At 41.6% G+C, this 25,882-nt stretch overlaps 1 protein-coding gene across 1 annotated transcript; it reads left to right on the top strand.

The window, feature by feature from the left end:
- The first annotated feature begins 1,650 nt into the window (after positions 1 to 1,650).
- On the top strand, positions 1,651 to 25,730 carry mbtps1 (membrane-bound transcription factor peptidase, site 1). Its single transcript, XM_085779894.1, has 23 exons — positions 1,651 to 1,848; positions 6,068 to 6,666; positions 8,721 to 8,984; positions 10,860 to 11,066; positions 11,248 to 11,358; positions 11,816 to 11,925; positions 12,388 to 12,504; positions 13,146 to 13,213; positions 14,128 to 14,230; positions 15,215 to 15,366; positions 16,124 to 16,285; positions 16,751 to 16,895; positions 17,274 to 17,462; positions 18,123 to 18,295; positions 18,945 to 19,060; positions 19,217 to 19,373; positions 21,777 to 21,901; positions 22,044 to 22,121; positions 22,261 to 22,401; positions 22,521 to 22,652; positions 22,814 to 22,940; positions 23,766 to 23,896; positions 24,490 to 25,730. Exons 2-23 carry the CDS (start codon positions 6,438 to 6,440, stop codon positions 24,690 to 24,692), a joined length of 3,240 nt encoding a protein of 1,079 aa, XP_085636020.1. The 5' UTR covers positions 1,651 to 1,848; positions 6,068 to 6,437; the 3' UTR covers positions 24,693 to 25,730.
- Positions 25,731 to 25,882: the final 152 nt, after the last annotated feature.

Raw genomic sequence — 25,882 nt, 5'->3', positions numbered from 1 at the left:
ATTCTTCTACCATTAACTTTTTTATTTTTTTAAAAGGTGAGTTGTATGTGCCAATAAAAAAACCCCCAAACCTGACCTGTCGGACTGTGTTTGTTTGGAGTTTTACACAATTTTCTTCTCTGGAAGGAGTCATGTTTGTGATTTAACCAACAGATTCAAAAAATTAGTTTTTTTTAATGAGTAAGCATTGACAGCACATTCTGTTGAACTAGTTTATTTTTAGGTTTGTTCAAAGCTGGTCTTGATTCATTATCATGGATTGGAAATGGTCAGCATTAATGAATAAAACCCCTTGTAGCTATTTTTAATTCTATTTTATCAGCAGGCCCTGTCGCAAAAGCTAAATTATCAAACTGTTTGCCACATTATGTGCACCAAGCAGCTAACAAACACCATTAGAAACCAGCTGAAAAAAATACCCACCATCTAATGGCAGATATTTTTTTCAAAACAGAGCTAAAATAAGAGTGAATGTTTTTTCATTTATAATATGGCTACAAACATGCCTCAAACTATAGATAAAGGGTCTATGGCCAACATGCTGTACTGTGTGTCAACCTGAAGTGGAGATGTTCTGACCCCAAGTGGGTGAAAAGTCTACTGCAGCTTCAAGATTTGTAGTTTTTAGTAAATGAGCAAAAACCACTCAGTTGCACAGACAGTAAAAATGGCATTCAGATGTCTTCAGCTCTTCATTACTCCAAAAAAATCAAAAAGCAGCTATCACTAATACTGTGAGTGGATAATAGGGCCCCTAATGATTTAACCAAACATTTTGAAATTTCATGTACAGGCTACAGTTTGGGAATGACCGACAGTATCTGGCTTTGTGATTTGTGAAATGTGGAACATTATCTACAAAGAGTGGTGGAAGAAAGTACATTTATAAACATGTTTACATTTTAAGTTGTAACACTTATATGAGCTGAAGACTATTATTGAAGGAAATACATTTAGGTAGCCATGAGTACTATACGTTTTTATTATTTACGTTTTATACACAAATTAATGGATCAAATTGACATTGTTGATATTGGCATTGGTATCACTTAACAACAAGGTGTGTTTATAAATGCCAGTGGGACGCCCCCCCCTACTCGTTGTAGTTTCCATGTTTAAAATAAAAACATGGATATGAACCTGTGTTGACTGTGTATTATGTGAATAGCTTATCCAATGCACAAACCTGTGTAGAGTTTAATATAAGAAAAACACCATTTCATACAGTATAGTAGGGGGTCCCTAATCAATCCCTCCATCAGTTTGGGGGTCTCGGGCCAGAAAAACGTTGAAACCCCCTGTCCTAATGTGTTGTGGACCTGTTGTAATAATGATGCGGATACTGTACGTTTTATTTAAGCCTCTGTTTCCTGACGGCAAACAGCGCCCACTGCTGGCAGCAACGCAACGTGACCGGGGAGGCTTGGCTAAAGCGGTAGCTCGGGTCCTTTTGGGTTGCCAGGTATGGAACAAGCTTCACACACTACGATCTAAGGTGCACACGTGAAAATTGATCGAAAGGTCAATTTTATTACGTAGGTGGTAATAGATATGGATAATACATAAATTATATAAAAAATAATCGTCCTTTTAAAGAGTTGTATTGTGTGAAATGTATAAGGAGTTTGGCTTTTAAATGGGAGGATCCAACCAAACCAGGCGCCCCTCAGTAACCAGACGTCAGTGGTCCGCTGCGGCTGTAACGTTTAGTGAGTTTGCTGCTGCTAGCTTTTGTTCGAGGGACGATAAGTAGCCACCAAATAAATAGCAACAGATCAATAAACGGAGTGTAAAACGACACAGACCTGCTTTTTTGATACACACAAGTGTGAGACGTGACTCAACTCGGTGAGTATTATTTATTGGAGCACACGAGACACCAGCAGATACTGAAAAATACTGATAAGCTAGCTAGCTAACGCTATACATGTGATTGACTGCTTGCTCCAAAAAATCTCCTTGTTTACAAAAACCCGTTTCAGATGTGTCCCCGACATTTAACTCGTGTTTTAAACCATTTCGAATAATTATTTAATGGCGATGTTAAAAAAAATAGGAAATAACTGTCCTTCCAATAGATGTTTAGACGTAGCCCCCCCAGCATATGTTTGCTAAGGCTTACTGCAATGTTTATACTGATGAAATCGTTACTTTTATGTGGCTGCACGGCTTTGTTTTGTTGATTGACTTAGATAATTATGTGTAAGATTACGTTTTATGAACACAGGTTTTATTGCGCCTGGAAGCAACAATTTGTTATTCACACTTTTGGTCCCGTCGAGAGGGTGAAATTGTGTGTAACGTTGTTAAATCCTTGTAACAACACTGGGTCCTTTATGCACCCGGTAATGTAAACCATGGACACTCCAGACGTCCGTGTATTTTGCATTGAATTGGATTTGCTCAAGGAGTTAACCATGACCACTAACTTACGTAGAGCAGATGTGGATGCCATTGGTTAAACATTGGTAGTAGTGGGGTTGTTTTGTGCTTTGTGTCCAGGCAGATTCTGCAGTGATTGATACTTTCCTTTGATTGGGGGTGGGGGTCTTTTTCTCTAGCTACTAATCAGTGCTTGCCCTGAGGTATGATGCCACTTTTGTGGCTTGGTTGTTATATTGACACAAGTGGTCCCAGCCTGTCTTTTACAGCCCTGCCCTAACCAGTTGGACTATTTTTACAGCCCTGGGTCAAAACCAGTGGTGATTAGCTGTATTGTTTTCTATCAGAGACTTGGATCCTGCCCTGAGCCGGAACTAGTGATTGAGACCCCTCCTGTTAGACCAGACCAGACCAGCCAGGGGCTTTTAATTAAATTGTCTACACTTGACTCACTTGTGCAAGCCCGTATCTGAAGGTTTTATCTACCGTGTCATTAAGACTAAGCAGGGGGAGGTGTGTGCCCACACACACACATACACACAACATGAAAGTAAAGATGGGGATATTGTATCATTTCTGACAAATATTCAAGTTGGTTTTTTTTTTGTAATCCCCAGGGGGACACACACTGCATAATTAACAGCTCAGTGCTGTAACAAAAGGCTTCCTCTGCACATTTAAAATCTGTCACACAATGACCATAATACTCCTAATCCAATAACTTGAAAGGCTTTCATTAGTAATATTTACAGTGGCCGTCATAGAAAAGATGTGAGCATCAGGAGGACCAGGCAAGATAAGTTAAACTCAGTTGACTTCATAGTTACAACTAAAGCAGGTTTAGATATCAGTACCACAAGTATACCATGGCTCTATATGTTATCTGGACATAGACACTACTGAGCCTTGTGAATCTGCTTGTTTGTGCCTCACTGTTGAACTAACTCGTAGGTAGCACACAAACAGTTTTGTTTGATTTTAATAACAGCCTGACAATAGAGTTTTTGACTGCCTAAAATTAAACAGACGGACCATGTAAGAATGCACACACACATACGCATACTGTTTAGTGCATAGCTGCACATGCAGCTCTGAAACATGTTGAACACGTGCTCTGTACAGCAGCAAAGAGGGAGAAGCTGCTCCACAGTGAACTAACAGTAACTGAGTGAGTTATTTTAAGGTTTATTTTCCCCCCAAATCATGGGGAAGGGGATGAGTGAATCCTGAAACTAGAGCTGTCACAATCGTGAAATTTGAGTTGACGATTAAAACGATTAAATCTTCTTCTGATCATTTTATGCCACTATATCGTTAACATAGTTTAATAATACACATAGACCTTATGAAGAAGAAGAGCCATTTATTGGCATTAAAAGTTGGAACATATGAATAAAATAAAAAGTGCATTTCTGTTTGACTTAAGGGTTTGCAACTAAATATGATAGATGCTGATTGAAATGCGGTTATGAATATTAGAAATTATGCACCTTGAGGTAAACACTTGTGGTGATGTCATCGAAAGAACAGTCAAACCTCAGTTTCATCCAGCTGTTTTTATACAGATGAATGTAAACGATTTTAACGATTATGCAAAAATGATAACAGTCTAAAATCACTGCGATCGGGTGATTATGTAATAACTGAGACAGGCCGAGCTGAAACATAAACATCTCTGTAAGATGTGTTTAAACAAACAATGTTATGGACAGGCTATTGCAGGCCCTGCAGGAAGGGAGGTCATCTTATGTAACCTGGGCCGGACCCTCAGTCGGCCTGGAGCTGGTTTGCATGGGCTATTGTGTTGTTGTGTTTTTTTTACTGGTTTGTGTGTGTATGTGTGTGCATGCCTTTATGTCTTGCTGGTGTGTATCTATCTATTGATGTGTATTATATTACTGGGTTGTCCAAGCCTGGGGACAGGGGGAAATGATCCCGTACCTGCCTAGAAGAATTTCCTTTTTGATGCAGCCCCGGAGGATATGCAGTTGTGTGAGTGTGAGTGTGTGGGGTAGAGAGTCGTATAACACATGCAGTTTCAGATCAGTTGTAGCAGCCTGTAATGGTTGGTCTTTCTGTGCATCTGTAGCGTGTCTGTGCTGCCTCCCTGGAACGGTAGATAGCAAAACAATCTTTGATGAAACTTTTGCTTCTTGGCAGTTTTGTGAGTTATTTGCTGCTGACTTAACTTTGCTGAGCCTGTGGCTGGTTGTTGTTGATTTTTTTTTCATTGCTATACACACCATGTCATCCTTGCAGGTAAGATAAAGCTTTATCTCAGTGTATGTGCTGTATCTAGCACCTCATGTTCTTCATGAGTGGTTAAAGGGATAGTTCAGCTTTTTTTGAAGTGAGATTGTATGAGGTACAAATGGCCCCTAAGTACAATATCTGCAGTCGACGGCTCTCTGCTCTCCCCTGGTTAGCCACACCAGCGCGTAGAGATGCAAGTGATGAACAGCTGTGAACGTGCCCAAACTAACAGTGTATTTTCGCTGCCGACAAGTCTCATCTCAAAACAAGACACCATTTGTACCTCAGACAACCCCACTGACAAAATAAACTGAACTATCTGTTTTTAAATGAGGAAGGAGAGGTTAACACCACACTGTACATCTCATCATCATCTCGGCCCAGCTCCTCCCTTCCTTCCCCTTGGCAGAACAGAGGAAGCCGTGAACACTGCATGAGGGCATAGAGATGGAAACAAAGCCGACATGATGTTGTTTACTTAAACCTTGATGCTGTATGGGAAACTCGATTGTTATTGTTATCTTTTCAAGCACTTTGATTATCACTCGGCAGCAGATTTCAAACACATAACAAAACAACTGAGTAAGAATTTCAGTCCGACTGATATAGTTGGGCTGATAGTATATTGAAGATATGGATGATAATGCAAAAGGAAATAATAGCCGTGCTGTAAAATTCAGCAATAAATGTTTATAGGTTGTGTCGTTATGTATATTGCCCACACACCGTATGTGCTTAGCCATGTAGTTTATGCGTGTGAGCCTAACTGACTGTCCTCTTAGCAATAAAAATACACACGTTTGCCAAATTAAACTTAGTCAGCATAAGTTCACTTTGATATATTTGTTTTACTTGGGTTTTACCTTTATTTCTCAACAATAGGGTGATTAGATTTCCAGGTAGCTTTACAGTTCAGTGTTTACAATCTGCCCTGGTGGTCGGATGGTTAAATTTACAGATTCATTGCGGAAAAAAAATGTGTATGTGCAAATTTTAAAGTAAGCATAAATCTGATGATTAGTTGTTATTGTATTTTCATTATTCTTAAATATTGATTGCTGGAAAACTGACCTCAAAGCAACACCCTGGTTGGGCTCTAATCTGGATCTTGGATTTCTGCCATCAGATGCAGATTGTTTTGCAAACACAGCTGTGAAACTAATGGAGACTTGATTCCACACCCATCAAAGTATGTGTTTGCACTGGGTCAAAAATCAATTTGCCATTAATCTCAAGTGATGGGAATTAATGTTTCTCGGTGTAGAAGGAGGTTTTGAAAGTGCTGGTAGATGTTGTTCTATCAGAGAGCTTTCATCACTCCTGTTTATTGTATTTGAACTACACTAATGTAATTCGATTATTTTAATCAGTGAGCTTTGTTCCAAATTTCTAGTTATAACCGTTGTTTGGTTTGTCCTTTTTCTTTTTCTAGAAATAAAACCAGGACTGTACTGAACCTCTCAGTTGGCACCAGGATCTTCTCTATTACTGGTCCCATCCATCCTGCCATCCATCCACTGTTCCTGCTGGTTGCCTCCTCCGGTTTCATCATGGCTGCTATGCTCCTACTCTGGCAGTGCCACTGACCTCCTCACTGGACTACCACCATGGAGAGAAAACGCAGAAAGAAATTAATTTAGCTGCTCAGGCTGTTTGCAGTATGGACTCATTTTTAGAGCTCTGGACCTGAAATGCTTTGTCCCAACCCCTGAACCTGGATCCAGGTTTTAACTGCCCATTTTTTCATCTGAAACAGCGCGCCTGCTGCTCACTGCAACTTTAAAGTTCGCCTGGTGAAACTGATGGTTTGCGCTACTTCTCAACTCACCATGATCCTGTTACCTCTGTGGGCATCCATGCTTCTGGGGCTGCTGTCTGGCTTTCTGCCTGAAGTTGGGATGGAGTCAACGGGAGGGGCCCGATCGGGCTCCGAACATGCCTCCAACTCGGACCCCCTCCCTTCGTCATCTGGCTCCAACTGCTCCCAGTTAACCCTTAAGCTGGAGTTTTCCTCTAAGGTGGTGGAACATGGTAAGAAACGTATATTTAATGAAATTAACTTTCAACAGGGGTGTAAATGTTGAATGTATGGAGTGTCAGGGCAAGAATTGTCCTGATATAATATATATATATATTTTTTTTTACCTTCAATCATCCCTATCCTCCCACAGTCCTTTTTATCTGGGTCAGCTTTCATTGCACAAGAAGCCAAGGGCTACATTAAAATTAGTAGAGCAAGTCCCCGATCACCCTCGTCAACAGTATGTATCAGAAACGAGCTTGTTTTCTATCTTAAAGGGAAATACATGTGTTAGCTTAGCGTAACATGAAGATTGGATATGAAGAAATAGGTGAGACCTGGGCAAGAAAAAACCTAACACATAACCTCCTGTACAACCTGTTGTTTTACAGATTTAACTAACTAGATATGATTATTAAATTAATAAGCTTTGTAGGTAGAGTTTGTCACCTTTAGCTGCAGCCAGGTGAGCTGATTCCCATTTTCTATCCTTTTGCTAAGGTTAGCCAAGATGGATTGAATACGTAGATTGAACCTGTGTAACCACTCTTTTGAGAATGAGATCATGGTATGAACACTGGTTTTCAATTTAAAAGGGCTTAAAAAGGTTTCAGTTTAATGACTGACACGAGACAAGTTCATAGAATATCAGGGCACATCTGGGCAGACGAAGCACCAACACCCACAACTGAAGCTGTGGAGTTGCTGTTAGTCCATTGCATTGCCTCAAGACTAAATAACACTGCATGACAGAGAGGAATCCCACAGTGTCAGTTTAATTGATTGAAAATAAAATGTAGGTCATGCTGAGGCTCACATAATTCAAAAAGCACGTCTTAATGATGGCAGAGAGTTCACAGCCCATTTTTTGGGGTAATTGAGATTGGAGAGCACGCTTGAGGTGCTGTGTCTTTACGACAATCAATCAAGCAAAACGATTCGGAAGGAAATTAAATGTCAAACCTCAAAATCAGGCTGCTTCAACTTTTTTTTTTTTTTAGGTACTTGTGATTAAAATTCATTTGTTGAATTGCATTTTTAATCCGTCCTGTAGCTGTACTGTAGACACTAGAGACACCACAAAAATGTGAAAAGTGAGAGATGCAAAGGTTGTAAGCAAATTGATAGGTACTCAGTATGCACCTTTGTCCAATGAATATCAATATGCTGTCCCATCTGTTTTCAGAGGATAATTGAGTTATCAGGCTTATCTGCTTTGTCCTTGTCGCGTTCCTTTTTTTTTCCTCCTCCGTCCCCTCCAGCAACTGGTGCTCGATCCAGCACAATGGAGGTATGAGCAGCGCTAGTGGAAAAACCTTTCACAAAGTAAATGAACTCAAAATAAGAGTTGCTGTCATAGTGAGAGATAGATAGAGTAGATAGAGGTGAGGTGTGCAGGGGAGAGAGTCTGTGCAGCTGTTAACAACTTTGTGGAGTTTGTGTCTTTTCGATTAAGGAGTTTTGAGTTCACCTTTCTCCACAGAACTTCTGATAGGCTGATATAACCACAACATCATATTTGAAGAAACAAAACCCCTTGTGTCACACCTCAAATAAAAAGGCGGCAGTGTATTGTTCTGAGCTCAGCATTTTTGCACACACCATCCAGCTAGTCTGCACAACTTGCTATTCAGGTCCTGTCCTGGTGCTGTATTATATCAACACTCATACAGGACTGTGAACCTGACAAGTTTTATTTGTTTGAAAAGCAAATCAATAAATAGTTCTGGTTCAGTTTAAATCAGTCACCTGTTTCATTGTCTTACAGAGGAAAGATTTAACACCACCTGAGCCCAACCTGTTCATAAGAATAGACAGAGAGACACCTTTACTTTGAAAGTTATTTCTTAGATTGTGGAACTTCATTAATTTAAGAGGGGGTGTTATATTCTTTAAGCATATTTTCCTTATATGTTGTTAAAGCAATCTTCATCAGTACGCGTGGAGTTGAGCCAAAAAAGGAGCTTAAACCTTTTCTTTAATTGGACAGTGTCAAACGAAACATTACTCAATGTCCTGCCTGTTTTTAAAACTGTCCTCCTGTCTCCTCTCTGTCCTCCTCCAGAGTACATCGTGGCATTTACAGGGTATTTCTCGGCCAAAGCTCGCAGCCTGTACATCAGCAGCGCCCTGAGGAACGCCGGCGACCGACCTCTAGAGTGGCACATCGTTCCCAGAGAAAACCCAGCCTCCGACTTCCCCAGCGACTTCGAGCTGGTCCACATCCGTCAGGCGTCGCCCAGCAGTCTGCTGACCTTGGAGGACCACCCTTACATCAAGAGGGTTACGCCGCAACGCAAAGTGTTCCGCACGCTAAAATACATTCCCTGTAAGTCTGCTAATGTGGTGTCATTGTGTTGGGGGGGAAAAGGCGTCTCAGGAGGAGCTCTGGGGTTGGCACACCCAAGAAATACAAAACTCTGAATAGCACAGAAAGCTGTTTGTCTGCTACACTTCTCAGAATATCTCTTTTGTTTGTGGAGTCAGAGGATGCATTTCTCTCCACGCTGTGTTTGCGGTGCAGAAAGGGGATTGTATATCTTAATTTGCAGCGCAGGCCAACAACTTGGGGGTGTCGATGCCGGGTGGTGTGAGTGTGTGTGTGTTTTTGTGTGTGTGTGATGTTGGGGGATGGGAGGAAGGACAGAGAATGTCTGTGTTTGTTCACCCTGGGAGGGAGCAGAGGTGAGTCAGTGTGGTGGGGCTTGCCTGGACAGGGGTGCACGCCCTGCGCCTGGCACCGGATGAAAGACTTCACTGTGCCCCCAGTCTGCATGTACACAAGCCATATCAGTATGGAGGCTAGGTGCAGGCCATGAAAAAACCTTTATTTCCTGGGTTTCTTTAAAAGTGACGTTCTTTTACAGTCTTACAGACTGAAATTGATGCACAGCAGCATATATATACACTACTCACAAAAAGTTAGGGATGTTTGGCTTTTGGATTACATTTCAGAATGCACCTTAAATGCACTATAACCTTTACAGGTGAACTTAATTTAACCTTCGCTAAACTTTTGAATGCACATGTCCAATTGTTCAATGTTTCAGTACTTATTGAATAACATGCTGTTCTCTAACAAGGTGATTAACCACAAAAATCACAAGCAGCGTCTGATTTAGTGGTTCAGTTGTCATTGAACCACTAAATGTTCTGGTTCAAGGGCAATCTGTAGACAGTCCTCTTCTCTCTCCCTCTCCTCTCCACAATGTTCAAATTTTGACATCATGAGACTAAGACAACACTTTGATCAAATTGATCAAGTTATTGAGACACTGAGATTTTTGTTGTGCTATAGCCACCACTGTTTTGTTTGAGATAAAGAAATTACAATTGCATTAAAAGGCCTACTTTCATGATAGAATATCACTGTAGCATGAACTTTTTATAGCGATATTCTTGTCAAATATCCCTAACTTTTTGTGAGTAGTGTATATACAAATAGTAGTATAGCTGTACACGGAGATCATAATGTGTTGGTAATGGTATTGGTCGATATTTGGGTTAAAACAAACAAGAACTTGTGGTTGCCTGTGGGGTTAAGTGGTTTTGAAGTGGCTGTAGTGTCTATTTTTATTTTACCTCCAAAGAATGTAGATTTGTCTTTAGATAAGACTTGAACTTTAGCGCTAGCGTGAAATGCGCCGTGTGGTGCAGTCAGTGTCATGTCTGAGAACTTGGAGCTGAACTTGTGAAAACTTGAAGCATCTACCTGCCGAGGTAATTAACTGGGAGGGAAGAGAAGAACCTCGCCTCTGCGCTTCACTCCAACTTAAAGGCATAAAATGTCCCCTCAGGGCTCCGCTGCCCGGTCTAATGATAATTTGTTCTGTCCAAATGCGGCAAATTGTGATAAGATTAGTTCAAATGAGCCCGGTGTGATCGGCCTCACTTCATAGCACATCATCGGAAATAGGGAGGGAGGGGGGAGAGGCGAGAGGAGAAAGAGATAGAATGTAAGAGAGAGAGACTTAAAGTGAGGGCTCAGCAGTAAGTTAACAGAAGATTTTACTATGTGCATAAGGGGATACATTAGCAGCAGTGTCAGGACATGCTAATGAGGAGGGACTCTGATGTATAATGCTAGACTGTAAGTGAGATGTATCCATAATAGATTTTATTGAGTCCTGGATGTACAAGACCTTTGTTATCATAGTTTTAGTCCTGCTGTTAACACGGTTAGTCCTGTCCCGTGTGTCCGCAGCGCCTGAACCCGCTGCACCCTGCAACGCCACCCGTGGGACGCAGTCGTGGCAGTCATCCCGCCCTTTCAGACGGACCAGCCTGTCACTCGGTTCGGGTTTCTGGCACGCCACCGGTCGCCACTCCAGCCGGCGTCTGCTACGGGCCATACCTCGCCAAGTCGCCCAGATCCTGCAGGCAGACGTCCTCTGGCAGATGGGGCACACCGGTAAGACGTTGACCTTTTGACCTCTCGGTTTAGTGAACATCTGCTTCCCAATTTCATAAAGTGTAATGAGAGCACGAAGAGCTGCTTCTAATAAAAGATGCAAGTGACTAATATTCTCAGTTTAGTAAGTGACTGCGGTGCTTGAGGAGCTGATGTAACGTTGGCCCTTGTATGTTTGCAGGCTCTGGTGTGAAGGTTGCAGTGTTTGATACCGGCCTGAGTGAGAAACATCCGCATTTCAAGAATGTGAAAGAGAGAACCAACTGGACTAATGAGAAGACACTGGATGATGGTGAGAAAGAGGAGGAGGAGGAATGTGATGATGATGATGATGACATGAAAGGCTTGATGATAAAGATGTTTGTGTGAAAGGGATAGTTCAACATTTTGGCAAATTGGCCCATTGCCATATTGGATTGTGTATTTGATGAATTTGATGAGGGGAAACCAAGAAATCCCATGAGCCTCCGTAGCGTAGCTCTGAGCAGCTCACGGCTCTGCTCCACCGTTCTAAAAATAGCTTGCACCGACAATTAAAGGTAACGAACCTACTGCTATGACTATAGGGATTATGGCAATGGGCTACTTTGCCAAAATGTTGAACTATCCCTTTAACTGTTATTGCTGATGATTGGTACTGATATGGTTTAACCCAAGTGGGTGTCTGCTTTATGCAACTCCAGGGTGTGTAAGTTGGGAGTGGAAAAGAGAGACAGATAATGATCAACCTCTTTGTTTTGTTCTTTCAGGCCTCGGTCATGGTACATTTGTGGCAGGAGTTATAGCCAGTATGAGGGAGTGTCAGGGCTTTGCTCCTGACTCGGAGCTGCACATCTTCAGAGTTTTCACCAACAACCAGGTAAGCACATGTCCACCGCACAACAATAAGTCAATAAGTGTTACTAAATATTAATGGAGAAATGAATAAAAGCACAAAGAAACATAGAAGCTAAAGAAGTTAAAGAAATTTTATAAACCTTTTAGAGACCAAACTCAGGCAGAACATGCTCATGAGTGAGCATAAATTGTGTTTGCAGGTTGACAAAAGTGATATCAATCCTATTTGATGTATTTTTAAAATATTTCTGAATTCCCCTCTATTCAAACACTGTCATCCAGTCTATCCATTGTCTTCAATCTTTATTTATATTCATCTATTTTATGATACAGCTGCTCTTTATTTAATGTGTTCCAGTGCAGCTGTTAACACTGTTTTTATATTGTCTGGCCCAACACCAAAAAAGCTCTATAATAATAATAATTTATAAAAATCTCAAGATTAAAATGTGATTTGGATGCTTGTCTCTCCCCAACCTCCCAGGTTTCATACACTTCATGGTTCCTCGATGCTTTTAACTACGCCATCCTGAAGAAGATTGATGTTCTTAACCTCAGCATCGGTGGGCCTGACTTCATGGACCACCCCTTCGTTGATAAGGTGATAGAGCTGCACAAAACAATAATGCTGTAACATGGAAGCATATGGACGAGTTTGATATTTAACCAGGTCAACTGTGAGCTGATGTTTTGATGTTTGTTTAGGCGTAAAAAATAGCTCCTAAGCCCCACCCTTCCTTGTTCTACGTTACACCCTTGTTCACAATGTAGTAACACGCTGCACAATAAGCAGCTCAACTGTCACCGTGAATGGGTCGGACCAGGCTTTGACGTGCTTGGCACTGCATGAACTCTGCTGTGTGAAGTGTTTTCTGCTCACAGATGAGCACAACAGCAACATGTAACACTGTATGTGAACATATCTATCTGTCAGCTGCAAAGCTTCTCCCTGATTAATGGGGATTATTGTAAATCGTGTATTAAACGACAGGCTTTTGGCTCTGGATATTATTAAGATTTAAGTGTACAGTGTGAAAGAAGCACTCGCATTAGTTGTTGTGACAAGATCTGTGCCTCTGGAAATCCTCTTGGCAAAGGGCTGAAGTGCACCGGATTCAGAGTGCTTTGTTCTCTAAGTGACCTTATTGCCGTGCCAGTAAAATAAATCACAATTACTAATTAAATGTAACCCATTTGGTCTATTTTCCCCTTGCTAATTTGGGTCATTTTCTCGTCTGACAGGTGTGGGAGCTCACTGCCAACAGGGTGATCATGGTCTCTGCTATCGGCAACGATGGACCTCTATATGGGTATGCTAACCGCTCTAAACAGTGGCATTCATACTTATAGTATGTGTTCTCTGTATTTGTCTTTCCCCTTGTTCTTCTTTCTGTATGTAAAGCGTCTTTGGGTCATTGAAAAGCACTATACAAAATAAATGAATTATTATTATTAATTATAACGAAGGTGAAGGCGACTGCTGCTAAAGTCGGCAAAACAAAAATAGCAAAACAATTCAAGTACACATGTCTGTTAAATGTCTTAGTTCAGTAAAAGGACATTGTGTAATAGAGGTTAAACTCAGAAGCTATAAAATGCATAATTTCAGTACACACAGGAGCTTTACTGCTACAACCTTGCATGGTTGCATCTGGTATGATCTAGCTTAGTAATGACTGTTTACTTTTGTTGGTAAACTTGAGAAAAATATAGTTTTATGACTGAGTCAGTTTGTTGACCCTTTGACCTCTCTGAATTGCTTAGAATTTGTCTAAATGTGAAACAACAGTAGAGTTTTGCCATAATTAGGAGTGGGTGCTGTTTGCTAAAAGTTGCTCAGTCTCACCTCAAGTTTCTCAGTTTTCTATGTGTTGTTGTGGCCATATCATGGATATTTTTACACATTTTTAAGTGTTTTCATTGTAGATGAATCTCTCTGTTTAATTTAATGAAATCACTATTAAGTTCTACAAAAATGCTGACTTCTACAAGACCATTTTGACTGTTTTAATTATCTAAATGACCCCCAGGCCAACTGGGTTTTATGACCCGGCTGAACATCTGCTGACTCTTCCTCTTGTGTTAAAAAAAAAAAAAAAAAAAATCATTAAAAGGACACAACAGTAAAGAGAGACTTTTTGTTTCACTTTCATGTTTCTGTGATGAAAATGTGAACTGTTCTTTTAAGTCTTATGAACCATATAGTAATTTTCCCACCCCCCAGCACGCTGAACAACCCAGCAGACCAGATGGATGTGATTGGGGTCGGAGGGATCGACTTTGAGGACAACATTGCCAGGTTTTCCTCGAGAGGCATGACCACCTGGGTGAGCTATACTGCGGGAACAAACACTCTTCCACACGCCCTGACACGGAAACACTGCCACAACGTTTATCAGGGTTTAGGGCAGACATCTACTTCCAAGATCTACTCTGCGCTTTCCGAGGTAGTCGACCGTACCGTAGGCTCCGGGATCCCTCATCCACATCCCATCCCATCCCAGCCAGATTCTTACACACACTCACACACACACCACTTTTATTATCAGTCGTAGCCGAAAGCAGACATCTGCCTTGAAATCTTATTAAGACTGCACTCTCTGATCCAGTCAGCTCTCAGCCACCGTCAGCCAGCCATGAAAAGGCCCTCGCTCACCCACTCCACTCTCCAAATTGAATGCATCAAAGCCGTTTAAGATCTTCTGGAGTCGTTTTTCTTTTTTTTTTTGCGTTCTGCTCCAACCCTAGCTCCTGTTCCTGTAGGATACCTCCTGCTGGAAGTCATCACCACATATCCACTCCACCTCTGATGCCTGTATTTTTAACAATAGCAGAGCTTAGAGCAGGAGCAGAGTCCTGTGACTGCTTTGTGTTGGCGTAATGACACCAACTGGACGTGAACATGCATTTAAGCGTGTGAATAAGAGCTATTTTAAAATTTTGAATTACAGCTTTAGTCTTTGCTGTCCAGAAAACACCCAACGTGCGTGTGTGTGTGTGTGTGTGTGTATAAACAGAGTTTTTGTGTTTATCTGCCTTCTGTGCTGCTTCATAGATATTGCAAAGCAGCTTTAAAGAGCACTGTTCATTACACTTCAAACTTTATTTATTTATATAGCACCTTTCATATAAAATACAACACAAAGTGCTTTACAAGTTGAAAACACTGATCAAAATCATTTCAAATAGCAAACTGATAAGCATGCAGACCTTTTTTTTTGCTCCTCAGTGTCTTTATATTTCCACCAAACCACCTTTGAACAGCTCAAGACAGTCTCAGCTTTATGTATCTGTGTCTCGTCTCTGTGCAGGAGCTGCCAGGAGGCTACGGCCGAGTCAAGCCCGATATCGTCACGTATGGTTCTGGAGTTCGCGGCTCAGGGATGAAGGAGGGATGTCGCTCTTTGTCTGGGACCAGCGTGGCTTCGCCGGTGGTGGCTGGTGCCGTGACTCTCCTGGCCAGGTCTGTATCATTAACTACCCAAGGGTTTAATCTTTTCGCTGTGGCTAAACAGACAAGAACCTGAAACTGTGAGATTTTAATGTGGTTCTTATTTGACTGTTTTTATTGAGTGGGTTTTTTCGTAGGTGTATTTTCCATGAGGTTAGTTGTTAAGATGCTGGTGAGAGCTGCTTTTGGTGATATTATTGTTGCCAGTGTTTCACAGTTCCAGGAATCTTACCAATTGCAAGCAGCCCAAAAAAAAGAAAAGCAGCCAAAAAACATTAAAAGCAGCCAAAATTGTTCTGGCTATCTCGTCCTTTGTGTGGTACAGAGTCAGTGGACAATCTGTTTGAGCAGTTTTAGATAAAGTGTGGGGCTCTCTGAGGCTCTCCTGTGGTGGCTGAATGTGAATGTGTCCTAGTGAGGGGGCTGTTTGAGCTGACCCGTGGAGGGGCTTGACATCAGATGATACATGTTGTATAATACCGAAGCAAGATGCGGTTTAATTACCTCCTGTGCCGTAATCCTTCATGAGCAGGCGGTGAAAAGTGTCCCAGAGGAAGGAGGTGTGTCACTGATTAATGTTTGGTATTATTCTCAGTCTGTCAATATCCTGTCTTTACACGGTGAAAGACCTCTTGTTGCAGAGCTGTAACTAAGCCGATTTGTGAGCCCACCCTTCTTCTTTCCTTCAGCAATGTTCTGAATTATAAGATGAGGAAGCTGACACCAGCAGACTTTTCACTAACGCAGCCCGTCTTCCTTCATCCTCCAGCACTGTCCTGAACCGGGAGTTGGTGAACCCAGCGTCCATGAAGCAGGCTCTGATTGCTTCGGCCCGCAGGCTGCCAGGGGTGAACATGTTCGAACAGGGCCACGGGAAACTGGACCTGATCAGAGCCTACCAGATACTCAACAGCTACAGACCTCAGGCCAGGTAATTGTCTTTGCACACACACACACACACACACGCACAGATTGGAAAATGAGTACAAGCACTGGTTTTTGAATGCAGAAACCGAATGTGCACATGAAGACAAAGCAAAGCCTGTTCCTCAGCTCCACTGATGTAACAGTGTCTCTGAATGTAGGCGTAAAACCAAATATTACCTAACGCTAAGGGAGACCAACTCTGTGCTGCTGTCACAGCCCTCACTCTTGGGAGGAAAAGGAGGAGACAGGGGGCAAACTGACACAATCAGATTTGCCCTTTAAGGCAGACTACTTAACTATCCCTTGAGGGTCATAGATCTACACATAGAGGCTGGAGAAGGGGGGAAGATTATGAAAAACCTCTGTATTTACTGGTTTTCTATTCAAAAATACGTAGATTACATCTGTGCCAGCAGAGCAAAGTCACACTTCATAACTTGTTCTTGTCTTCTTCTTCTTCTTCTTCCAGTCTGTCTCCCAGCTACATCGACCTGACAGAGTGTCCATACATGTGGCCTTATTGCTCTCAGCCCATCTACTACGGAGGAATGCCCACTATTGTCAATGTGACAATCCTTAATGGCATGGGTGTCACTGGCAGGATTGTAGACAAGGTGTGCACACACAACAAAAAAATGAGAAAAATCATGTTTCAGTTTGCTGATGTTGGATTGTTTTAGTTTCATATTATATAAAAAAAACTCGGAAGATGCATTGAAGGAGAAACTTGTGCTTAGGTTAAGACATACAATGATAGCAACTAGCAATAGAAATGTATAAAGGCTTTACAAGGATTTACAAAGGCTATGTCAGTTATAACAATTATAAAAGGTAAAGTAACCATATAGAAAGTAACCAGTTGATTTCAAAAAAGAGGACAGGTGAAGGAGTTTCATCCTTGACTGACCTGCTTTTCCAGCATGATGATGAACTATTTAAGTTGTTCCAGAAAAATGGAAAAAGTCTTCTAAAGGTTGCTCTCTCCTGCTCAGCCCATCTGGCAGCCCTACCTCCCCCAGAACGGCGACCACATCGACGTGGCCGTCTCCTACTCGCCGGTGCTGTGGCCATGGGCTGGCTACCTGGCCGTGTCCATCTCTGTCGCCAAGAAAGCAGCATCGTGGGAAGGGATTGCTCAAGGTCATGTGATGGTCACCGTGGCATCGCCTGCAGAGAATGATGTGAGTCACTTTAGCGACTTCTGAGCTGTAGTTTTTTTTTTTTACAGCAGCAGCAGCAGCATTAGCGCCCAAACTTATTCATGTTGTAACAGTTTTGATCATGAGTTGGTGTGGTCTGACAAATAATAAGAAAGTTAATTATAAGATCAACCACTATACAAAAAGATTATCACAACAAAACCCAAATTCCCACCAACATACATTCCAGCACAATCAAGGACTCGACCACAGTTTTAGTCATTTTACTCCTTTGTGTTTTCACATCCCTCCAAGAAAACACAACAATTCATAATGCAAACAAAAAATAGCAACAAGGGAGTGGTTCAGGTATGTGTTATATACGCCAACATGCCTATCCAATGAGCTCAAGTAACCCTTGTTCAGTAATATCCACCTTGTTCCACATGTGTTTACTTGAGTTTTTTCATCTACCTTCAAGGTTTAAATGGGTTTGTAGTTGCTCTCGTCCATCTTAACAATGTATCTGTACTTGTAGGGTACAGATGTAGCTCTATTTTGACTGTTGAGCTGTTGTTAGATATCATTTCAACAGTTTATTACTACTTTCGTTTTTTTTTTAAATTCACACATTGGTTGAAACTATGTGTACACTAAGTGACGTTTAGTAATGAGTGATTAATAAACTCTCCCTCCTTCCAGTCGGAGGTGGGCGGGGAGCTGACCTCCACAGTCAAACTGCCCATCAAGGTGAGGATAGTGCCAACCCCCCCGCGCAGTAAGAGGGTGTTGTGGGACCAATACCACAACCTGCGCTACCCGCCCGGCTACTTCCCCCGAGACAACCTCCGTATGAAGAACGACCCACTAGACTGGTGCGTATGTGTGTTTACGTTTTTTGTTTGTTTGGACTAGTGTTTTTGTTTTTTTCTATATCTTACAGACTGTAGAAATTGTCTGGTGTATTTATTTTGACTGTGACTGTCCTTGTTCTGACCAAATGAGTTGATTTGTTTGTATCAATTACGAAAGTATTGATGGCAGTAAAATGAACTCATTTTTCAATAGTAAAAGGGGGTAGGACCAGAAAAGTTTTTAACTTCTTCTTACCCCTTTTGAAGATGACAGGTATTTTCTTTGGAGATGATGATTAGTTAAAGTTGTTTATTTTTCGTAGGATAAGCCCCTTGAGTTGTCACAACTTGTTTACGAGGGGGTCCTACACAAATAACATCAAGACATAACACAACTCAGCACAATACAATGAAAGGAAACAAGACAAAACAGTACAATACAATACAGACAATAAAATAAAACAAACATATGCAATCACATCACAAAATTGCAACCAAAGTTTATACAAATATTAGATGAAATATGGTGACAGAGTTAATGAAAGCATGAGCAGGATGTTTCAAAATAGGAGGATAGTACTTCTTTATTATTAATACACTTTTATTTATTTTATTTGTTTTTTCTCTTGACATGTCCAATACAATTGATTGATTGATTGATTGTTTTCAGGAATGGGGACCACATCCACACTAACTTCAGGGACATGTACCAGCACCTGAGGAGTATGGGTTACTTCGTCGAGGTGCTGGGAGCGCCCATCACCTGCTTCGATGCCAGCCAGTATGGTACGGATTCACAAACAGACTTTACAAACAGCAACAGATGTGAAGATTTCCATTTTAATACGATGCAGCTTCAGGATCCAGAACGCCGGTTGCTTATGACTGAGCAGCACAAGATAATAAACTCATGGGTTGTTTTGTGCCTCTGTGTCTGTGCAGGCACGTTGCTGATGGTGGACAGTGAGGAGGAGTATTTCCCCGAGGAGATCACCAAGCTGAGGAGAGACATCGACAACGGCCTGTCACTTATTATCTTCAGTGACTGGTACAACACTTCGGTCATGAGGAAGGTCAAGTTCTACGACGAGAACACGAGGTAGAAACCTAACTTCTTTTCTTCTTACTGTCAGAGACGTAGAGTCCTATATAAACACGGTTCTGTGTATCATCCACAACTGATCAATAATTGAAGCAAAGTCTGAAATTGTGGCGGCTTATTACTACTTAGATGTAATGAAGTGGACTGGATACTTTTTTTTTTTACTTTTTTTAGATTTGTCTATATTGAATGTTATGTTGCTATTTTGTAATGTAATAGTGTAAAAAATACTGGGCTTTGCTGCAAACCTTTATCATCACCATGTACTGACAGTGAACAACTGTCCGTGAGAGGAGGAAATTCCACTGCATGTGTATATATAATGCAGGGAACACCTAATATAAGTTGCTCTGAATTGATTTAAGTATTTTAAGGTGCACAATGTCACACATGATTAAAAGTGTGCAAAGTTTGAATTGACATCTACTGACTTTTCTTTTTGCCCAAGTACATTGATTTCAGAAAGCAACTTCTTTCATGTATATTTAGAAAAATCTAATATCCACTTGGCTGTTAAAGCCGATGCTGGTATTAAGATCTTACCTCCTGTCTTTAACATTAGATATTCATGACTAAAGCAAAAATCGAACTCAAAACAGTTGCATTTGATCAGAGGTGACTGACGGTAGTAGTAGCAGCAGTAATGTTATTTATAAAATGTGTCTGCATCCCGTTGTCAGTAGAAGTTACAGACCAATAAACTAATAGAGGGATTGTTACAACAGAAAACTGTGCTCACAATCTTTTTTGTGGAGGCTTAGTCACCATCTGGCACCGTCAGACCTGTAGCAAAGTGCTGCTCCTGGTAGTTACAGCAGGACGCTCACAGTCTCTTAATGGCATTGTTGATTTGAGCAAAAACCAAAATGAATTAATCATCTCAGTCTACTTATTTTTTTTATCCAGGTCCAGGTCTCATTAACTAAATGAATTATATCATTAGGGATTATTGTTATATATTGCTGGAAACTACTGAGCTCACTCCTACTGGTTTTTCATCAAACTGTCGCACTCTGGCTGGTTTGGCCATGAAACAGGCATTAAATTGAATTCTCTCCGGTATTAATAAGGTCCATATCTATAGATCTATATTTAACATGGTGAATACTGCAGAAACCCCCCCTCCTCCCGTTTCAACTGAGCACCGAGAAGAAGAGCACAGGAGAAAAGCACAGAGAAAAAATGAAATGCAGAAATGTCTCAAGTGAGATAATAATATCCCAAAGTTTTAACTTTGGCCTAAAGCTGAATGTCAAAGACGTATAGTATAAATATATAAATAGATGGCAATATGCGAATGGTAAAAGCAAATATTATTTTTTTTTTTTTTAAAGGCACAGACAGTGCCTTGTGTTTTTAAAACATCCTGTTATTATATTTGAAGAGCAGCATCTCACTGCACTGCAGAACAATTTTAAGAATGTAAAGGTGTAAAACTGTTGTAGCACTGATCTAAAAAAAAAGAAAAAAGAAAACAGAATTGCAGCCACAGCATTTCCAGACAAATTCAATAAGTAATGCAGAGGTGTTTTTTATGAGACGTAGGAAGGAGCTTGACTGTAATAGTGCACCAGTCCTGTCAGGTTCTCCCGGACTGTCTCGTGTGGTTTCTCTTTATCTATTTCTTTAAAATGATCTGCGTGTCCTGTTCACGGATATGAGACGGCCCGATTACCCTCAGTGCTCTCACTGAAAGCTTCATTATGTTATAATGATAGCATGATAAACTATGTCTAGTTAACTGTTTCTATTGGACCTGCTCTCTGCAGTGGTGGACTGGACTCTAGTTATTCTTTGCTCGCTCTGTAATAGATATAATGTATCACGACTTCTCCGATTCAGGCCTCCTCATGCAGAGCTAATAATCACTCACCACTTCTTTTAGCTCCATTCATATCCCACCCAAGCTGTCGCACAGTATCCACCGGATTAAAAGTCTTTAACACAGTTAAATATAGTCTTTACAGCTTCAAAATATTAGGCTGAGTAATTCACTTTTAATTGAATGGCGATGGGTCATTTGGCTTTAAGGACAAATTGATCCAGACATACAGTTGAATTAGGAACTCAGCGTGTCACTTCATGAATGTGCTGCTGTTGTGAGGTGTTTATTTACATTTTATCATAGGATTTATTTTTTTATGTTGACATTTTTATCCTAATGAAATCTGCTGATAATCTGAGTTAGATTAAATAGATTTCATTTATGTGAAATGTTTTTTCTCTGCATAAGGTGGACGTCAACTTCAAAGCAGAGTTTGGTTCTGTTTCTGTGACAATAGACCATCAGGAAATCTTCAGTCATTATCTATCATGCAGATCTGCATTTTTGTGACTGAATGAATGAATGAATTAATGAATTAATGGTTGTGGAGATAATTTTCCTGATGTAACCTGCAGGCAGTGGTGGATGCCGGACACAGGGGGCGCCAACATACCAGCTCTGAACGACCTGATCTCAGTGTGGGGGATGGCTTTCAGCGACGGGCTGTATGAGGGAGACTTCACCTTGGCTGATCATGACAGTAAGACACACACAACCACACAACCACACACACACACACACACACAGGTACAAGCTCTTGGCCTTTTTTGTCATTTTTTAAAACATATTGTTCCCTAGGAAATATAAATCTCTCTCTCTCTCCCTCTCCTTCTCTCTCTCAGTGTACTATGCCTCCGGCTGCAGCATTGCCCGTTTCCCAGAGGATGGAATAGTCATTGCAAAGAACCTGAAGGATCAAGGTACCAGTTTCCCCTCTTAAAGTTTTGGACCTTGTGTAGCAGAGGAATGGGCAGTAGTTATGGGCCAACTTTTTAGTCTTGTGGGTCTGTAGTTCATTCAGAATTGACCCGCTGTGTATTTGTGTGTTCATTCTCACAGGTCTGGAAGTGTTGAAGCAGGAGACGGCGGTGGTGGAAGGAGTTCCCATCCTTGGACTGTACCAAACGCCATCTGACGGGGGAGGTCGTATCGCCCTGTACGGAGATTCTAATTGTATTGACGACAGCCACAGACAAAAAGGTAATTTCTCTCATTTCCTTTTTTCTCTTCATATGTGATGTGATGGGTGGGGGAATGAAACATGATGCACATCCGAGCAGACGGTAATATTCTGTGTTTTTCTGTGTCTGTTTTGTCAGATTGTTTCTGGCTGCTAGACGCCCTCCTCCAGTACACCTCTTACAGTATGACCCCTCCCAGCCTCAGTCACTCCCACAGTCGGGTGGCACCTCCCACTGGCACAGAGCGCCCACTGCCACAGAGACTGGAAGGTGAGGAAGCAAATCACACAATACTTTATGATGTAGTAGTAATGAGTCTCCCAAAAGCTTTAAAAAAAAACAGTGAGCCACCTCCTTTTAAATGTTTGTTCTTTCCTTTCTTCTTTAATGTCCTTCATCCTTCCTTCTTCTCTTCCGTTCGCTCCCTCCAGGTAACCATCTGTACCGCTACTCCAAGGTTCTGGAGGCTCACCTTGGAGACCCTAAGCCCCGCCCACTACCAGCATGCCCTCACCTGTCTTGGGCAAAGCCACAGCCGGTCAATGAGACGGCGCCCAGGTAAGTGTGAAGAAATACGTCTTTTTTTTCTTTTCTTTTTCTTTTACTTTTTCCCCATGATTTCCCAGTGATGCCATGCAGAGAGCCCTTTGAGACAAACTGTTTGTAAAAATGGGCTATTCAAATAAAATTGCCTTGCCTTGACTTTCCTTTCAGGCTCATTTTCCCTCATCATGTTTCTTCAGAGGTCTATGATGTGTTTGCTGCTGTTAACATTTCAGCAATTTCCCCAAACATTCATTCAAGTTATTTTTCAGGGACACACCGTGTGCTGATTACTTCTGCTGTTACCTATTTCACCCACTGTCTCTTCATTTTTTACATAAAACTAATGAAAACTCAGCAGCAGCAGCAGCAGCAGCAGCAGCAGCAGCAGCAGCACACAGGTTCACCAGACAAATAACTTGTCAAAAAACTAGTTATCAACACTTAGTTCGATGTTCCTGTTATAAACTGATGAGTACTTGAGCTATGATGAGGATTGACTGACGAGATATAATGGCAGATGATTTGATGCAAAATTTAATAAGGGAAATACAATTTATTTAAGCAATATTTTGGATTTTACCCAAAAACATTAATGAGGTGACCTCCAAACTTTGTCTGCTAAAGTTGGCCGCATCAGGACTTTAACACTCTTTCTACAGAAATTTAGATGCGTCGTCTTCCTCTTTTTTTTTCCTTTCTTCTAAAATGTCCACACCACAGGAATCCCTGTTTTTCAACTCTATGAAAAGAGTTGAGTCGAATCATAATTGAAGTGGACTGAACACATGCAGAGTTCCTCACCCACCCCCGTCTCTCCTTTCACTCTTCCTTTTTCAGTAACCTGTGGAAGCACCAGAAGCTTCTCTCAGTGGATCTGGACAAGGTGGCGCTGCCCAACGTGAGGGCGTACCGTCCCCAGGTCAGACCTCTGTCTCCTGGAGAGAGCGGGGCCTGGGACATCCCTGGAGGTAACAGACCTGTCTGTATGTGTTCTTAGTACAATCGCAGCCTTTGCAGTGGAAATTATATTAAAGGACTATTGCAGGCAAATTCAACCTAAGGCTGTGGTTTCCTAATATTTTAGGTCTAAAAGATTGAATCTGAAGATTTTCTTTTTAACTCGTATGCAGTAAGTCTGTCTGTCCCCGCATCGCCACAGCAGCGTATAATGGGAGCTGACGGATCTTACGCTGTTCAGGCTGTTTACATCCCACAAAACCGCATCTTTTTTCACAGACACCTTAAGGTGGCTATTCAAACATACACCGAGGGGTTTGTTTACTTGAAGAAAGCCGACATGTTTGTAAACGGAGCTGTAATACAAAGTCTTGCGAAGAAAATCTTCAGATTCATTCTTTTAGACCTAAATTATTAGGAAACTGCAGTCCCAGGTTGAATTTGCCTGGAATTGCCCTTTAATATTCACCACAGAAGGATCAATTTGCCCTCTACTGTGTAATTATCTAAAGAAAGAAAGAAATGGCTGCAGTGAATCAGATAAAGGTCGTTATTGATGAGTCCTGGTGTGACCTCTGCCCTCTCCTCCCTCCCCCCTTTTTAGGGATAATGCCTGGTCACTACAACCAGGAAGTGGGCCAGACCATCCCTGTCTTTGCCTTCCTGGGAGCGATGGTGGTCCTGTCCTTCTTCGTGGTCCAGCTCACCAAGGCCAAGAGCAAACCCAAGCGCAGGAAACCGCGCATCAAACGGCCCACATACCTCCAACAGCAGCAGACGACGACGGGGAAAAACCCAACGGTTTGATCAGGACTGCAACTTTCAGCTGCCGCTGCATGGAGAGCTGGGTTTCCCTCCAAAACTGTTCAAAAAGGACAACTTGTGTTGAGAACCAACATGTTTGGAGGTTTGGGATTTCATGGTGTTTAATGGACTCTATGAGGGAAACCCGTGACTTCTTTAACTCGAGCCTGCCGGACTTTAAAGGCATCCAGGTGTCTGTCGGATGCTGAAACAGTTTTCGTGCCTCTTGTCTGTTCAAGGCTGTCCGTGGGTGTTTGTGTGTTCGTGGACTGATGAACAGTATTAGACAGTGTTACGTGCATGATGTAAAACGCACACTACACATCTGACTCTAAAAAATGCCTGTTTCAGACAGACATGTTGTCAACATTTCGCTCTCTCTTCTTTGACCAAACTGTTTCTTTATGAATGAAATGTGTCTGACTTTTATATTTATTGAATTTGTTTGTACCCTACAGCCCCTTTTTCCACTCGTCAAAAATTCCCACTAAAGACCTGCTAACACTTTGTTAGCGATTTAAAGGTTTGACTGCAGTATACACAGATAATAATCAGCTCTGATCTTCATTGTCGAACACAACACCCGGATGAACCTGCTAATTTTCACCCTTTTTTCTGCCATGGTGTCTTTCAGAGCACAGATACTGTAATGAGACCTGTCACAGCCGCTGTTAGACTGGAAACACTGGGTGTGCACTGCACACAGGGGCGAAAGAGTGAGCGCTCCAAAATAAGTTTTAAAAACACACAATTGCCATTCACAGCACCTCATGCGGACACTCTGGCACTTTCACAGGAACACCAACCCTGGGGTGACCGTGACAGATCCGTTTTACCAGTTTGCACAGCAGCTAGCAGCTCACTCTTCCCCCCCTGAGTTTGTGTGTATGTGTGAGTGTGTGTGTGTGTGAGTGTGCTCTGTAAGGGCAAAGCGACGACCTCACTCCTTGCAGTTGTTTGTGTCCTCATTTATAGCAGAAAGACAAACTCGACTGGCAGTGGAAAAGGGGTCATTCGGTTTTTTATTAGTGGGTTTACCCGTGTTTCAAAAAGAAAACAACCTGCTTATACACTCTGATTTAGGGTTAAAAATGGTATAATACAAACACACGCACAAAATGTATTATATACTGTACACACTTTGAGATGAGAATGAAGCGGTTGTCATACCCTGTAACAAAAACACATCCCAC

This window comes from Trachurus japonicus, chromosome 6 (genome assembly GCF_045865225.1).
Source record: "Trachurus japonicus isolate A0001 chromosome 6, Traja_1.0".
Taxonomy (NCBI): domain Eukaryota; kingdom Metazoa; phylum Chordata; class Actinopteri; order Carangiformes; family Carangidae; genus Trachurus; species Trachurus japonicus.
The sequence above is the reverse complement of the archived record's forward strand: the minus strand, read 5'-3'. Positions and strand labels throughout refer to the sequence as shown.

Bases quoted from the DNA above. Each gene is read 5' to 3' on its own strand.
- mbtps1 (XM_085779894.1), top strand. From the start codon at position 6,438: ATGGTTTGCGCTACTTCTCAACTCACCATGATCCTGTTACCTCTGTGG. The intron at 11,926-12,387 runs GTAAGCACATGT...CCAACCTCCCAG, and splicing joins GAGTTTTCACCAACAACCAG to GTTTCATACACTTCATGGTT. The intron at 12,505-13,145 runs GTGATAGAGCTG...CTCGTCTGACAG, and splicing joins ACCACCCCTTCGTTGATAAG to GTGTGGGAGCTCACTGCCAA.